We start from the raw sequence: 16025 nt of genomic DNA on the forward strand, positions 1-16025 counted from the left end.
GGTGCTCCTGGAGGTTCGGGTAGCAGAGTACAGGACCGAGGTCTGGAGTCTTGTGCAAACTCCAATGTGCTCCGTGAGGCACCTCAGTCCTATTTATGCTCAGATCTGAAGGGCTTGGCTGTGCATTTCGGTCAATTTGTGCTTTATGGGCTTGGGCGGTTAGTTGAGTCCAACCCCTCTTTAGCACATGCTTTCATGGTGGAGTGGCCCGCACCCTCCTCAGTGTATAGGATGCCAACCTCTGGGCTGTAGGGGGACTCAGTATGTTTCATCTTCAAAGTGCCCTGCCAGCAGTCTATGCACTCATCTGAGGAGACTGGGGAGAGAAGGGCAGGGCAGGAGAGGGAGGAAGGGGGCCAGGAGAGGAGAGGAGAAGCAAGACCAGAGGCTGGGAGGTTCAGGGCACCTGTGTGTGTGTGTGTGTGTGTGTGTGTGTGTGTGTGTAGTGGGGTGGTCAGGAGGGGACTCAGGAAAGACTGAGGTGTTAACAAGTAACATCCAGAAGTTTCCATTCCAGTAGTGGCCATCGTGCTACTCTACCACAAATGTGCATTCCCCCCATCCCCGGACTGTCTAGCGGGCTGCTGAGATACATCCCATTTTTCCTGTCAAGACAACAGCCAGCAGTTTATTAAATATGTGTGTTTTTTTTGTCTTTTTCAACTTTTATCATGAGAGTTTCTGAACATCTGGAAACGTTGAAAGCATAGCATAAAAACACCCTGAGATGTTCACTGAGTTACGTAGATTCAAGAGTGGTTAACACTGTGCCAACCCTGCCCACATATTTGACAGTTACAGAAAGTATGGCACGTGTAGAAAGCAGGACCGTACCACTGCGCGTGCAAGAAAATTAACAACAGTTGCAAAGAATCATTTACTAGCCGTTCCATTTTCAGCCTTCCTAATTGTCTCAAAAGTTTTAAGAAATCGGTTTTATGTGACTTGTCTTGTGGCTCCGTCCCTTATATTTAATTTTTTTAAATGCTTATTTATTCTTGAGAGACAGAGCATGAGCAGGGGAGGGGCAGAGAGAGGGAGACACAGAATCTGAAGCAGGCTCCAGGCTCTGGGCTGTCAGCGCAGAGCCCAATGCAGGGCTTGAACGCACAAACCCTGAGATCATGACCTGAGCCGAAGTTGGTGCTTAACCGACGGAGCCACCTCGGCCCCCCTCCATCCTTTCTTTATATTTTAAAGATACTGGAAGTTAACTCTAGAGTTGACCTGTTCAGTGTGGCATCCTGTAGGCGTATGCGGCTGTTTAAATTTAAATTGGTTAAAGCTAAATAAATTGACAATGGAGTTCCCCAGTTGCAGGGGCCACATGACCACAGGACCACTGACTACCTTACTGGATGGCGCAGGTACAGAACATTTCCACCATCGCAGCTTGTCCACTGGATAGTGTTGGTCTAGAGGCTTGTCTGGGTTCAACTGACATGTTTTTGGGCAGAATACCTCATGAGCAATGCTATATGATTCTTATTATGTCACCCCAAGAAGCACAAAAATATCAGGCTGTTCCAGTATCTGTGATGTTAAATCAGATCACTTGCATACATTTCCCCTTTGTAATTAGAAAGAACAATGTAGGAAAACAAATATCCTATTTTCATAAGAGGATATTTTCTTGTCTTTTTTTCTTTTGGCCACCTACTATCTGATATTTTACGTTGTAAGCAATCTCTAATTCTCCCATCAACCATACGAAGTATGTATCATTATCCCCATTTTACAGATAAAGAAACTGAGGCTCGGGGAGGTTAAATAACTTGCCCAGTATCTCCTAGCTAGTTAAGTCATGGAGCCCAGGAGAGGCAATGCCTTCTCACCTACATGCTGTGACAACCCCCAGATTTCCTACTCTCTGAAAATTTTCAAGAGGGGTAGGAAAAGTTGTTTAAGAGGGGATATCTGTGGAATTTATGGCTGGGAAAAATCAGTCTTGGGCAGATGGGCAGCATCACGGGGGGGGGGGGGGGTGGGATGGTTAGAACCAGGAGGGGCCAGTGGTGTGGGAATGTAGCACAGGAGCAACGTGAGGCTGGGGCTGGGGATCTATAGGGTCCTGTGGCTGAGAACTGAGCGGTTTTAGTTATTTGTATACCTCTGGTGCACTGTGAGTATCTTGACAGAGGGTACTGTTTCTACTTACCCACAAAGCCTCCCACTGCAGGGGAACAGGTCTAGAAGAATTCTCTCATAAAGTACAGAGATTTGCATTATTAAATGAAAGAGACGAGAAGCGATGTGGCTGGCAGCCCCCTGTAGCTGCCGTGTCTTAGAGGTAAAGGCAGGCAGGGCAGCTTGGGGAAGGAGGAAGGGGGGTGGGGCTGGCGGGAAAGGAGAAGGAAGGAGGGGAACAGACCAGGGCTGGGGGTAGGGCTCTGTGTGTTTGTGTGAAACATTCAGGGCTGAGGCCTTGTGACAGGACAAACACAGGCTCGTGGACTGTGTCGGCCATCTGGCTGTCCAGGAGGGTGTGGCACCTGCTGTCACTTTATGTGTTTGGGGAGCTGGGCCAGCACTTCCGAGACCCTTTATACCCTCATTGCCATTCTGGACACTGCCCACAGTTGAGCCATGGCAGTGCTCCCAGCAAACCAGTTGGCTGGTGTCCTGAGGAGAAGCGCTGTGAGTCAAGGTACATCTCACACATGCTTTACCTTCTCCACCAGTGTAACTCCTTATAAAAATGACATGCATAAACATGAGCTAATTACTAATAGCTGGCCCTTCCTAAGCAATTTTAAAGACACCAGAAGCAATTTAAAGAAACGAGATATAAGAAAATCAAATTTTCACCATTTCATTGAATTTCAGGCATTATTAATTGCAGCTAATTTTTGAAGACCTGAAAGGACATTCGTTCTGTATGTTTTCTTGGAGTAAAAAAGCTTGTGGTGGGGGAGGGGGAGAGAAGAGAGGGGGAGGGTTGGCTGAATCACCACCATAGTCTTGGCTCTGGCAATATGGGTTTTATCAAGGGTAAAATTGTTTTTATTGAGAACTATGTTACCCACACAAAAGAACGTATAGGCGGTGTACCTACCCCCTATAGGAAGAAATGAAATATACATGTGATTTAGTGCTTCTTATAAGCCTCATTCTGGTTGTACCCCATTTCTTTCTGGCCTAGGGACAACATCTCTCTGGGATTTTGTGTTTACTCATCCCCTTGCTTTTCTTAGCAGTTTTAGAACCAATGTATGCATCCCTAAACCGTAAATTATTTAGTTTTCTGGTTTTTAAAAATATTTATTTATTTTGAGAGATCAGAGACAGTGTGAGTGGGGGAGGGGCAGAGATGGAGGAAGAGAGAGAATCCCAAGCAGGCTCCATGCCGTCAGTGCAGAGCCCAACGCGGGGCTCAGTCTCACAAACCGTGACCTGAGCCGAAATCAAGAGTCGGACGCATAACTAACTGAGTCCCCCAGACGCCCCATAGTTTTCCAGTTTTTGAAGTTCATGTAAATGGAATTGCATTGTGTGTATTCTTTTGTGTCTGGCTTCTTTTTTTTCAGCGTTGCTTCCTGTCACTGTATTGTGTTCATACTCATTGTATGAATATGCCACAATTAATTTATCTCTCCACCCTGATGGCCTCATGGTTGTTTCTAGGGTCTGTATTATGAACAGAGTGGCCATGAACATTCTTTCCGTGTCTTCTGGCATATCTGTGGAAGGGTTTTGCTAGGGTATGTGGTTATTTTAAAAAAAATATGCAAGTAGGTATATGCTTAGTGTCGAAAGCCATTTCATGAGTCTTCTTCCAAATTTAAAAAATCATAACATCTCTTGATGTTCATCTTACCTCCTACTAGATGCTATGCTGATTGCCCAACATGCACTAATGCATTTAATTTTTACAATTACCCTCTGAGGCAGGTGTCAGGTGAGGACACTGAGGCCTAGAAGGTTAAGAGTCTTGCTCAGTTTGTGTCGTTAGTGGCAAAGCTGGCACTCAGAGTCTGCTGGTATGTTTGATCCCAGTGGAAGGGATGAGCTTATCTCATTGCCCCTCTACCATCGTTAGAAGTATTACACAATAGATGGTGCTGGTATATAGCACATTAACACACACTCTCACTGATCCCTTCCCCCAGGACCCTCTTCAGGGTCCCTTACAGTGCTCTTAGGGTTCAGGGCCAGAGGATAGAGAAGAGCTCACCCTTGTTTGTGGTGACTTCCAGTTTTAAGAGAAAAGCTGGACACATATGCAGATTGTGAACAAAAATGCAAACCTTGCAACACACCAATGAGCACAAATGTTTGGTTCGTGGATCTATTCCAAGGGCTTGGCACATAGTAGGTGCTCAATAAATATTTGTGGAATGAATGAAACGAATGCCAGCTGCCTATTAAATGCTGAGTAATGGAACCATCAAAGCTTGGTCGTTAATTGTGCAAAGCTTTCTGGTAGGGTGGGGTGGGGATCAGATGTAGCAGACCAGAGGGCAGCCATTCCTGGGAGTGGGGGATGGGTAGGGAGACATTCCTGGCTGGGGCCTGAAGGAGGAATGAAGTGAGTAGACGTGTCCTTGACCAAAGCGACGTCCTTGAACTGAACAATGATGAGAGTGGTCGGGAAAGCCAGCCAACAAGGGCAAGAATCTTGAAAGCCATGGGACAGAGACTGAGGGGTAGGATTGGGGAAGGAAAGAGAGAAGTGGATGGGAGGTGGATTTCTAGGGAAAAGAAGGGAGAAGATCCTTGATCTTAGACCATTACTCTCTAGGGCTACTTGGAAGGACATAGACCATCTGGGGGGTGAAGAGTATGGGAGGGAGGGGAGACTGGGAGAGATGAGGGAAGGGCTTGAGGAGATGCAGGGGTTCAGCCTGCTTAGTGGGATGGATTTCATCAAGGGCAGAGTTCCTGAGTCAGTCTTCATTTCCCCATTCCCCCGGGCAGTCCACAAGAGCCTTTGGCCCCGCCTTCCTCTGGTGAATTCTAATGGATAATTGGCCACTGTCCCAGGCTGACTTGGCTGAGAAGGCAGGACTCTGACTTGGGCCTCTCAACTCATTAATCCAGTCATCCTGCCTGCTGGCTGACCTAGGGTCAACTCCCTCATATACAGCCTGAGTGTTATGTAAACAGCCATTCCTTCACCCCTCAACTCCCCTCACTGAAACTTGGCCTGCACCTGCTTTCTGTGAACAGAAAGTATGAGCTGCAAGGTGAGAAAGGGCACAGCCCCTTAGATACCTGCAAGCCTGGTATGCAGATGTTTTGGTATCCTCCAGATGTGGAACCTACAGGCTGCCTCCCACCTTGTAGTTTTGAAGCAGAATCCCAGAGATGCGACTAGCCCTGCTTCTGAGGGCTCTGCCTCAGTGGGCTCTCCACTGTCATAGCATCTTACTATCTCTGCCTCTCCCACAAGGTCCTCCAAGTTTCCCTACTGTCCACTTTCTGAAAAACTCCATGCACACTTTTTACACCAATACTGCCCCACCTGCCTCTTTACTGGCATCTGTTGTCACCCTTTCCAGGGGGCCTTTCTTACCTTTCGCATCAGACTAGCTGCATTCTACATTGCCCCAGAATGGGCACTGTCAGTGGCACCTGGGTGGCTCAGTTGGTTAAGCATCTGACTTTGGCTCAGGTCATAATCTCATGGTTCATGGGTTCGAGCCCTGCTTCGGGCTCTGTGCCCGAAGCTCAGAGCTTGGAGGTGCTTTGGATTCTGTGTCTCTCTCTCTACCCTTCCTCCACTCATGTTCACGCTCATGCTCTGTCTCTCTCTCAAAAATAAACATTAAAACATAAAAAAAAAAGAATAGGCAGTCTCAGTTGACATTGCATTTCTGAGCATCTGATGATACAGCTGAAAAGGAGCCCTCTTCAGACTTCCAGCCTTTCTCACAAATGTGGGTCTGTCTTCCCAGTCAGATTGGGAACTTCAGAATCCATGTCTCCTTCTTTCTCTTAGTGCCTTCCTCCCTTTTTCCAAAATTAAGACAGACTTCAGCATATGGCAGAGATGTAGCCATCATAGAAACCCTGAATTCCCCAGCAAGATGTTATCTCATCTAATCCATCATCCATGTGGGGGAATCTGCCTTTCAACATTCTTCACAGGAGAAGGATGTACTGAAGGGAAGCTTGAACAAGAACTTCCTAATGTTAAAACCACCAGATTTGCCCCTTTTTTCCAGGCATCCCTTGAAACAAGATCCACTTAGGCTAAAAGAAGAGCCTCTAATCTCCTGATATGAAGGTTTTTTTGTCACCCTGTTTCTGTAAACACCGTGGCTACTCCAGAATAAAGGGTTTTTCTCTTTTATATAAAACTTCCCTAAATGGGAGATATAATGCAAGCACCTTTTTAGGATACCATGACTACCTGCTTTCCTTCTGGGACATTTCCCTCAACTCCAATTTCCATCTGTCCAGCTGCAGTGAAAATCTGACTTCTCTTGCTCTCTTTGGAGTTCCATTGTACCTGGATGGATGGCATAACCCCCACCCTCAACTTCATGCAGTCTACTAACCAATCAGGGGGCTTCAGGATCAAGAAAGAAGCAAGATAAGTGAGTATGTCATTGATTTATGGCTGAGGATTTTTGGTGGTCTGTTAAGGCCAAGTTAGAAATACAAATTTATGAATTATTAATAGATAACAGACTTCTGGGACTGTCCAAGCCTCTTTTCATCCAGTAGTATAGTTGCCTAAGGATTGCTGACATTGTCCCTCTGCCAAAGAGGAGAGATCCTCCCTGGGACTTCCCTGGGGGCAGTTGGTCTAGAGTGGGGTTTGAAGGAGGGGCATTTGATTTTGGGTTCTCTTCCAGGATAAAAGAAGTAACCATGGCCAAAGGTCTCAAGTCCTCCCTGTCCCTTGGACTGAAATCATAGTAGAATAATAATAGTAGATAACATTTACTGAGCACTTGCTATGTGCCAGGTGCTGTGTTAAGCATTGTTCATGTACAATTTAATCCTTTTACTAGTCCTTTAAGATAGACACCATTAGTGGGGATTTTACATTGGTGGTTTAGGAATGTGGGTAGGTACATTCTACCAAACCTGCTGATATATCTACAGCAGCAGCATTAGCAGCAATAACAACTACAAATATGATTACATAATTAGAGTGTCAGGCTCTATTCTAAACGCTTTACATGGATTAATTCTTTTAATCCTTACAACAGCTTTATGAGGTGGATATTATTATCCCCATTTTATAAATCATGAAATGAGGTACAGAGAGGTTAAGTAATTACCTGAGGTTACATAGCTAGAAAGTGGCAGGGCTGGACTTTGAAACTAGGCAGTTTGGAATCTGGGTCTGTGTGCTTAACTGATATGCGATGTATTTACACTTTTTATTTTCAATCATATTAAGAAATGATTTTATGTAGTCATGAAGCACACACATACATACACACCACATACAGTTGAGACAAAAAGGAAATAAAATGTTTTTTTACTACATATGATGCACTCTGCTATTTTCTATTCCACTCTGCTTGATTTTGTTCTAATCTACTTCATTAAAATTCTGTTTGCTTCTATTAGTGGGCCACAATGTGAACTCTGAAAAAAAGGCTGCCCCAGAGCCTCCTGCTTCTTAATGATTATAATAAAACACATATGTACTGTGTTCTGGAGTTTAATGAGCACGTGGACATCTCTGTAATTTTCCCAGGCAGTGCTGGAAGGAAAGACTTAATATATTTCCCAGAGGAATGAAGTGTCTTGCCCCCAAATCACACAGAGCTGTTCATGGAAGATCCTTGATGTCCATCCAGCCCTGTTGGGTTCAAGGCCCACACTATCCACACTACAGGCGGCACATGCCAACATGGATCTGTTTTGACATCTGCCAAGATTACTGACAAACTGCTGTAAAGGGAAGGGGGTTACAGGGTTGGTATAGCATAGGAAGCAGCACAGATCTGGGAGGGGGGAGGTGGAGGCAGGGGGCTGGATGCCCTACTGATGGCTCTGTCTAGATTGATTCTATTATATTCTGAGCAAAATGCTATACAGCTCATGACAGTAGTGTCTACCCCATGCTTTCTGGGCCCTAGAGGAAAATGGAAGTTTGAGATGAAAACCAGACATACTTATCTTTTCTTGGAGCCTTGCTGGAAATAGTTGGGCATTCCTGAAGCCAGCGAGCCACTGTGTGTCCCCTTAGGCCCCATGGAAGATTTTGAGGAAGGGAATGCCTCCTCTTTAGCATAGGCTGGACAGAACGGTCTCATGTTTTGGCCTCGGGACTGGTCTGTGTGCAAACTGAGATGGGCGAGTGTACACATGAACAAATGAGTGTGTGTCCATGTGTATGTGTGTGTGTGTGCGAGAGAGAGAGAGAGATTATGGGTGGCAAGGCCAGTATGTGAGTGCGTTGTGTGTGTGTGTGTGAGAGAGAGAGAGAGGGACAGAGAGAGTCATAGAGACGGAATATGTTGATAGGTGTAGGTGAGGGCTTTGGGGGCTGGCATGGGGGTATTGGGCCTTTGGCCAGGCAGATATGGGCTATCGGTGTGAGGGAGACCGCCAAGCGCACCCCAAATTTCACATCATCTTCTGTAGATCTCACATTCTCCCAGTGTCCCAAGGCTGGTCCAATCAGCACCACGGACAGAGGTGGCGGCTTCGTGAAATGGGGCGGTACAGGAACTGTAGCCCCGCCTTTCTCCTCCCTCCATTCTAACCTGAGTCATTGCTTCCCATCATCGAATCCAAGAGTTCCACCGAATGCGTAAAAGTAGTGTACGGGGAGGGTGTGAGAGAGGTGAGTTGGCCTTTTGAAGATAAACATTGTGCAGTTTTGGGTAAAAGGCCATAAACATCTGGCCGCATCTGGCCCTCAATTAAGCACATAAGGGAGGAGCCAAAGCAGCTAAACAACCCAAGCCAATAAAGACATCTAATTGCTCCTAACTCGTGGACGCAGTAGGCTCCCCGCATATATAAAGGGCCCAAAGATGTCCAAGACCTGAACACTTCAGTCACCGTACCCTCCATTAGTACGTCTCCCTCCTTAGAGCCTCCTTTGCCCCAAGAAGCACCATGACTTGTGGATCTTACTGTGCTGGCCGCGCCTTCAGCTGCATGTCGGCCTGCGGGCCCCGGCCCGGCCGCTGCTGCATCACCGCCGCCCCCTACCGCGGCATCTCCTGCTACCGCGGCCTCACCGGCGGCTTCGGAAGCCACAGCGTCTGCGGCGGCTTCCGCGCCGGCTCCTGCGGCCGCACCTTCGGCTACCGCTCCGGCGGCGTGTGCGGTCCCAGCCCGCCCTGCATCACCAGCGTGTCCGTCAACGAGAGCCTCCTCACGCCCCTCAACCTGGAGATCGACCCCAATGCGCAGTGCGTGAAGCACGAGGAGAAGGAGCAGATCAAGTGTCTCAACAGCAGGTTCGCTGCCTTCATCGACAAGGTGGGTGTCCTTGATCACACCCTTCCTGAGCCCTCCATTCCTGGGCTAGGCTGAAGACAGTCAGGGGCAAGAGACAGGAGGTCCAGGTGAGCTCCCGCTCTCATGGACGAAATGGACACACACCCAGGCCACATGAGGACCAAGGACATCAGGATACAGAGCGGAGGCTCCTGATTTGATAGTGTTGCCATTATACGCAACCTCTGTCCAGACAGGCAGGTCCCCACGGAGACACAAGGACAGGCTTGGAACTGGCCTGTCAGAGGAAGAGGGCAGAACATGCACACACACAGACACCAAAATGGACACAAGAAATAGGAAGAGGCCCGCAGGGTGAGCCAGTGGGTGGCTGTCCTTGATCACACCCTTCCTGTAGCCCACCCATGCTCAGCACTCAGGCTGGGCACTGAGACAGGGGGAGCCAGAGGCCAACCGGAGACCTCTACCTGCCTCCAGAATACACATGCCACCTGGACTCACCAGGTCTGGAGAACTCCCTTTACCTGAGAGCAGACGCTGACCTTGCCCAGCCCCTTGCTCCCATCCCTGAGTGAGAAAATCCAGACAGAGATCACAGGAGGGAAATCCAGGAGTCACCTTGTCTCCCACTGCCCATCTCTGCCAAGCTCTGCTGAGCTCCGGGGTTGGGAGTTTGCCCCTAAAGCAATCACCCCAGCCCCACCCCAAATTGGCTTCGGGACACCAAGAGCCGTCTGACCCCTCCCCACACCCTGAATGCAGGTGCGCTTCCTGGAGCAGCAGAACAAGCTTCTGGAGACCAAGTGGCAGTTCTACCAGAACCGCAAGTGCTGCGAGAGCAACCTGGAGCCCCTGTTCGAGGGCTACATCGAGACGCTGAGGCGGGAGGCCGAGTGCGTGGAGGCCGACAGCGGGAGGCTGGCCTCGGAGCTCAACCACGTGCAGGAGGTGCTGGAGGGCTACAAGAAGAAGTGAGTGCGGCCCGGAGTGACGCTGGGCACAGGAGATGGACTTGGCTTAGAGCCCGTTGGGTTAGACTTGAGAAGAATTTTCCAGAAGGACGAGGGGCCATGCAGGCCGGGGACTTGCGCGGCAGGGTCATCTCAGCTGCGCCACTCTTGCCCAGATGCCTGCCTCAGGGTGGGGCCGGGATGCCCCCAGGAGACCTCTCTGTCCCCTACTCAGCCTTCCCTTCTCGGAGGCTGTCCCCCAGGCCCCGTGGGGAGGAGGTTTCTGCAGGCTCCCTGGCTGCCTCCTGCTGACTGACCTCTCAGTTTTCCCACCTGTAGCACCTGAGCGTCTGGTGGTTCGGGACTGACAGGCCCTGGGGCCCCGGGTGCCACTGCCTGGGGTGCTGAGTGCCGATGGGGGACGGGTGTCATAGGCCCCCACACCTGAGCCAGGTTGGACAGCCAGATGAGGGGAGGCTGGGGCTGCCGTGCCCCAGAGGTGACACTGTCCTCTCCTAGCATGGGGCTGGGGTTGAGTCCTTATGTGCCTCCTAAGGTGACCTCACAGCAGCTGTGGGAACGGGGCTGGGAGGTCCATACCTTAGCTCTCTGGACCCCTCAATTTAAAGTCGAGACAGGATCCTAGACCCGTTCCAGATCCAACCAGACAGAACGGAGCCAGCAGATTTGCTGTGTTCCAGCTGTTGGGAGCTCACTAATACTGCCCCCTCCACTGATATGAAAGGGAGACGGCTTCTGGTGAGACCCGCCCTTCCCTGACCTCCCTCTCTGCCCTCTTTTGCCTCAGGTATGAGGAGGAAGTCTCTCTGAGAGCAACAGCTGAGAATGAATTTGTGGCTCTGAAGAAGGTGAGTGACGTGGGATCCGGAAGCACAGACACCAGGGATCTCGGAATGACAGACTCTTCCTGGGGAGACCCAGAGGGTCTCAACCTCCACGTGGGGCACACGACCTGGCCCAATCGGGCTGGGAAATCCCAGGGGTCAGGTCATGGAAGGCTCATTCGGGTCGCCGATGAAGGGCAAGAACCTTGGACTGTGCATTAGCACCCTGCCCTGGGGCGAGGGATGGCTGGGCTGACCGGCGCATGTCCCACTGTGCTTTAAAGTTGTGGTCTCTGGCGGGGACCCCATGGAGGCAGGGCAGCTCCAGTCTCTCTGTTGAGGGACAGCGTCCTATCTAGCACTGGGGGAAGTCTGACCAACAGGAGGGGCCCGGTCCCCGGGTATTGGGGAGGATGGAGCTGAACCCGGAGTGACCAGGTGGTCTTGGAGGACTGCCAGGGGACAGGGAGGGGTCGAGGTGGCGAGCAAGGAGTCAGTCTGGCAGGCTTGTTGGGATAGGGAGGGTAAGAAGCAGAGCTGGGACCATAAGAGGAGAGAAAGGCTGGCGGCCCATCTCAGGCACAAAGGAGTTTGTTCTCAGAAGGGCAGGAGGTTGCAAAGCCCACCCCAGGCAGGTCAGAAAGTATGGCGACGGCATGGGAATAGAACAGTAGGAGTCCTTTCCCTTGGCCTCCATGAATGGGAGAGAAGAGAGGGGAGTGTTTGGGGTAATGAGCACCTGGGTCCTCTGAGCTCACAGACGCCCCATTTTTCCAGGATGTGGACTGTGCCTACCTCCGCAAGTCAGATCTGGAGGCCAACGCGGAGGCCCTGATCGAGGAGATCGACTTCCTGCGGCGCCTGTATGAGGAGGTGAGGGGCCATGGTCCAGGTCGAAAAGAAGCAGCCAGCCTAGAAAAGGGGGCTGGGGCCTGGGACTGATTGGCCAGGGATTTGGGTTGGGTGGGCGGCTGCAGTCCATGAGGCTGTAGTGGGAGCTGGGGTAGAGACCAGGTAAGGGCTGAGATGACTGGGTCCACACTGTGGTGGGTGAGGCTGGGGTGTAAACAGGTTCCCCACCATCTGCAGGAGATCCGCGTTCTCAATGCCCACATCTCAGACACCTCGGTCATCGTCAAGATGGACAACAGCCGGGACCTGAACATGGACTGCATTGTGGCCGAGATCAAGGCTCAGTACGACGACATCGCCAGCCGCAGCCGGGCTGAGGCCGAGTCCTGGTACCGCAGCAAGGTGAGGGGCACAGGACACCTGTCTCTTAGACATGGCAGCACGAGGGAAGCCAAGTATTTATTAAGAATGCCTCTTTTGTCTGGAGTTTCTGATCCCGTGGGATAGTAACAGAATGCCACACAGCTCTCAAGTTATAATCGCTGGGCAGGGCTGCCATGTATAGTTGCACAGGCTGAGCACTGTACAACCTCCCGACCATCTGTGGTGTCTGAATGGGAGGGAAACTGCATCCAGAGCTCAGGAGCACCTCTGTTTCCCCCCGCCCCCCCCTCCCCCCCCAGTGCGAGGAGATGAAGGCCACGGTGATCCGGCACGGGGAGACCCTGCGCCGCACCAAGGAGGAGATCAACGAGCTGAACCGCATGATCCAGAGGCTGACCGCCGAGGTCGAGAATGCCAAGTGTCAGGTATGGGTCGCCTGGGGCCTCCCCAGGGCCACACAGGCAGTGTGTGCCCCGACTGGCTCTCACCATTCATGATCCAGCCCATTTGCATGGCTCATGTCCCTGGTTGTGGTCCCTCAGGGGGACTCCGTTAATGAAGGGGAGAGGCCTGTTCTTGGGGTGTCCCCAGCTGGGGGAGGGGAGAGACTGGACACATGAGGGAAATGGACCGAGACACCCAGGACCATAACCCATTCTGTTCTCTCCTGGGCCCCAGAACACCAAGCTGGAGACTGCGGTGACCCAGGCTGAGCAGCAGGGCGAGGCGGCCCTGAGCGACGCCCGCTGCAAGCTGGCCGAGCTGGAGGCCGCCCTGCAGAAGGCCAAGCAGGACATGGCCTGCCTGGTCAAGGAGTACCAGGAGGTGATGAACTCCAAGCTGGGCCTGGACATCGAGATCGCCACCTACAGGCGGCTGCTGGAGGGCGAGGAGCAGAGGTGGGTACAATAGCCTATTTTCTCTCCCAGCCCTGCCTGGGTTCCCAACGTGCCATGTGCCCTCTGGCATCACTGGACTCCCATTTCCAAATCTCCCCATCCTGCATCTTTACAGGTAATTTGAGAAAGTCCTTTCAGTTTGTTTCTAGCCTCCTTTGAGTCAGTCATGCCCACTTATGTGCTCATATGAGATTGGTATTTTTGCAAATCTGCCTTTCAGAGCCAGGAGTCAGGCCCTAGTAATTGTTTTCCCGAGAATCCTAGTCTGGGCTTTCAGCCACCCTCTCTTGAACGTGTCTTTCCCCTCCTGGCCTTGGTTGCACATAATCCAGCATTTAGCTTTTGTCTCAAGGCTGGCCTTGGCCCCATTCGGGAGTTCATATTTATCCTGTAATGACTGACTCAATGGGGGATTTTATCAACTCACAGTTATGTATCGTAAGCACAGTGGGCCGCCCTAAGTGGTCATCCATTGCAGTAGGTGGGGCGGAAGGTGGACAGATAGCAGGGGCATGTCCCTTGAGGCAGCGGTGTCCTGCTCTGGGCATTTTTGCTTTTTGCTAGTGTTGGAGGTGGCAGGGCTGGAGGGCAGCTGACCATCTCCTATGTATACAACACTCCTAGAATGTTGCCCCTTGGTTGGTCAGGGAAGTTTCATTAGTGGACAATTCCACAGTGAAGAGTATCTCAGGATTGAGTTTGGAAGGCCTGGCGTTAGCTTTGGAAACTGAGAAGTCCAGCCCTCCACCACATAGGGCTCGTGGAAGCGGGGAACTCAGAAGCTTTGGTGTGGGTCATCTATGAACCCTGGGCATGGAGTGAGTAGGTGGTGGACTGCAAATTCTCCCCACACCTGAAGCTGACTTTGTCAACCCTTTGCCATGGTGCAACCAGAGGGACTCCCGTTCCCTTACCTTAAGGAGTTGCGTTGTGTGGGAAGGGAATGAGGGTTGAGTGGAATTAGGTGGCCAAAATTATAGCCTTGCCTCTATCACCGGTTATTTCCTCTCCCTGGGCCTCGCTTTCTCCACCCGTCAAATGAAGGAGCTCATGGAGACAGCCTGTTCTAAATGGGCCCTAAAATCCCATTCATTCATGCGACAGTTGTTTATTGGCCAAACACTGTTAGGCACTGTCGATTCTTCAGTGGGGAAAAGACAAGACAAAATGTTCTGCCCTCTTGAGGCCCACGTTCTAGTGACCGCAGTCAGACCAGATTTAGGAACTTAAATCTGCACTTCCTCGAATGCGTTTACAAGTCAATCGGAACCAACAGCAATCATAGCAGCCGACAGGTCTGAACTGCTCACCACGTGGCAGGCACGGAGCCCTTACGCGGGTCCCTGGATTCCACCCTCACAGGGGATCTAGGAGTAGACACTCCCGATCAGGAGGCAGGTGGATTGGAGGGCAGGGCAAATCTGAGGTTGCTAGCCAGCCAGGCGCACTGGGCATTCTGTCTCCGGAGCCCTCGTGGCGGCTGGGCTTCCCGATTGGCGCGTTTATAGCCCCTTCCCCAAAACAAGTGCCCAGAAGGAGGGCATGGACCTCGCTGTCGCCTCTGGCCCATGGCACCGACCTCTCTCTTTTCCTTTCCCAACAGGCTGTGCGAGGGCGTCGGCGCTGTGAATGTCTGTAAGTAGCTCTTCCCTTCCTGCCTGCTCCCGTCAGGGGGGCCCCAAGCCTTCTGGGAGGGACGTGTTCGCGACCCCCAAGCAGCCTGGCCGTGGCCATGCCTGATGCGTTCTCCTCCCCCTCCCATGCAGGTGTCAGCAGCTCCCGCGGTGGCGTCGTCTGTGGCGATCTCTGCGCCTCAGGTGCTGCCCCTGCTGTCACCAGCCGCGTCTGCAGCGCCCCCTGCAGCGGTAACGTGGTGGTGGGCACCAACTCGTGCGGGGCCTGCAGTGTGGGCTGTAAGAAGTGCTAAGAGGCCGCGGCGCCCCTTCAAGCGCGCAGCCACGTCCCTCTCCGCCCGGCCCGACCCCGATCGCCCCGCCGCTGCCCCACGACCGCCAGCTGCCCGCCCCCAACAACCAGTCGCCAGATGTGCACCCTCGGCACGTCCTCCCTGGGTGCTCCCTCTGCGCGCCACCCCCCCGGGAGCCCTGAGCCCTATGCACCTGGGGCGGCACCTTGGCTTCTTTCCGTAGCCTTTCCTAGTAGTGGATTTATCATCTTGAGGATTCATCCTTTCTTCTGCCTTCTGTGTTGTTTGCTGGATTCATTCGTCCTGCCCGACTCCCTCACCTAAGCTTGCGGGGACAGGGCAGGCCCTAGACTCTCCCTGTCTCCACTTCCTGGGAATCTGCCAGTGCGCTGGATCCTGTGGAAGGGAGGTGGGGAACACTGACGGTGGTTTTCCTGTAACTCTGTGAGGCCCATGGCCGTGGGAGGGAAGAGCATCTCCTTGCAGGGCTGCCTGCAGAAGCTTCTGAAAACCCAGCGACGTAACTGCCAGCCCCTTTGTCTTCGTTTCACTCTGTGTTTCCAATAAACTAACTGTAGCGTATCAAACCCGGTGCCTCAGAGTTTTCAAAGTGCCAGGGCTGTCCTGTGATAGGAGCTCCCTGCCAGAGATTTCCTCAGGACCCCTCCAGCCACTTAGTTACTACTGGCACTGGGTACTCCCCTCTGATCCTGAGCGACGCAAGCCTTGGAGACACAGAAGAAGACCCAGCGATGCAGGGAATCACATGTGGTCATGGATTTCTCTA

At 51.7% G+C, this 16025-nt stretch overlaps 1 protein-coding gene across 1 annotated transcript; it reads left to right on the plus strand.

The window, feature by feature from the left end:
- Positions 1–9033: 9033 nt before the first annotated feature.
- On the plus strand, positions 9034–15238 carry LOC122223569 (keratin, type II cuticular Hb6). Its single transcript, XM_042944546.1, has 9 exons — positions 9034–9402; positions 10144–10352; positions 11140–11200; positions 11954–12049; positions 12266–12430; positions 12712–12837; positions 13091–13311; positions 14915–14946; positions 15078–15238. The coding sequence occupies exons 1-9, from the start codon at positions 9034–9036 to the stop codon at positions 15236–15238; spliced, it is 1440 nt and encodes a 479-aa protein (XP_042800480.1).
- Positions 15239–16025: the final 787 nt, after the last annotated feature.

This window comes from Panthera leo, chromosome B4 (genome assembly GCF_018350215.1).
Source record: "Panthera leo isolate Ple1 chromosome B4, P.leo_Ple1_pat1.1, whole genome shotgun sequence".
Classification (NCBI taxonomy): Eukaryota; Metazoa; Chordata; class Mammalia; order Carnivora; family Felidae; genus Panthera; species Panthera leo.

Bases quoted from the DNA above. Each gene is read 5' to 3' on its own strand.
- LOC122223569 (XM_042944546.1), top strand. From the start codon at position 9,034: ATGACTTGTGGATCTTACTGTGCTGGCCGCGCCTTCAGCTGCATGTCG. The intron at 13,312-14,914 runs GTGGGTACAATA...CTTTCCCAACAG, and splicing joins CTGGAGGGCGAGGAGCAGAG to GCTGTGCGAGGGCGTCGGCG. The intron at 14,947-15,077 runs GTAAGTAGCTCT...CCTCCCATGCAG, and splicing joins CGTCGGCGCTGTGAATGTCT to GTGTCAGCAGCTCCCGCGGT.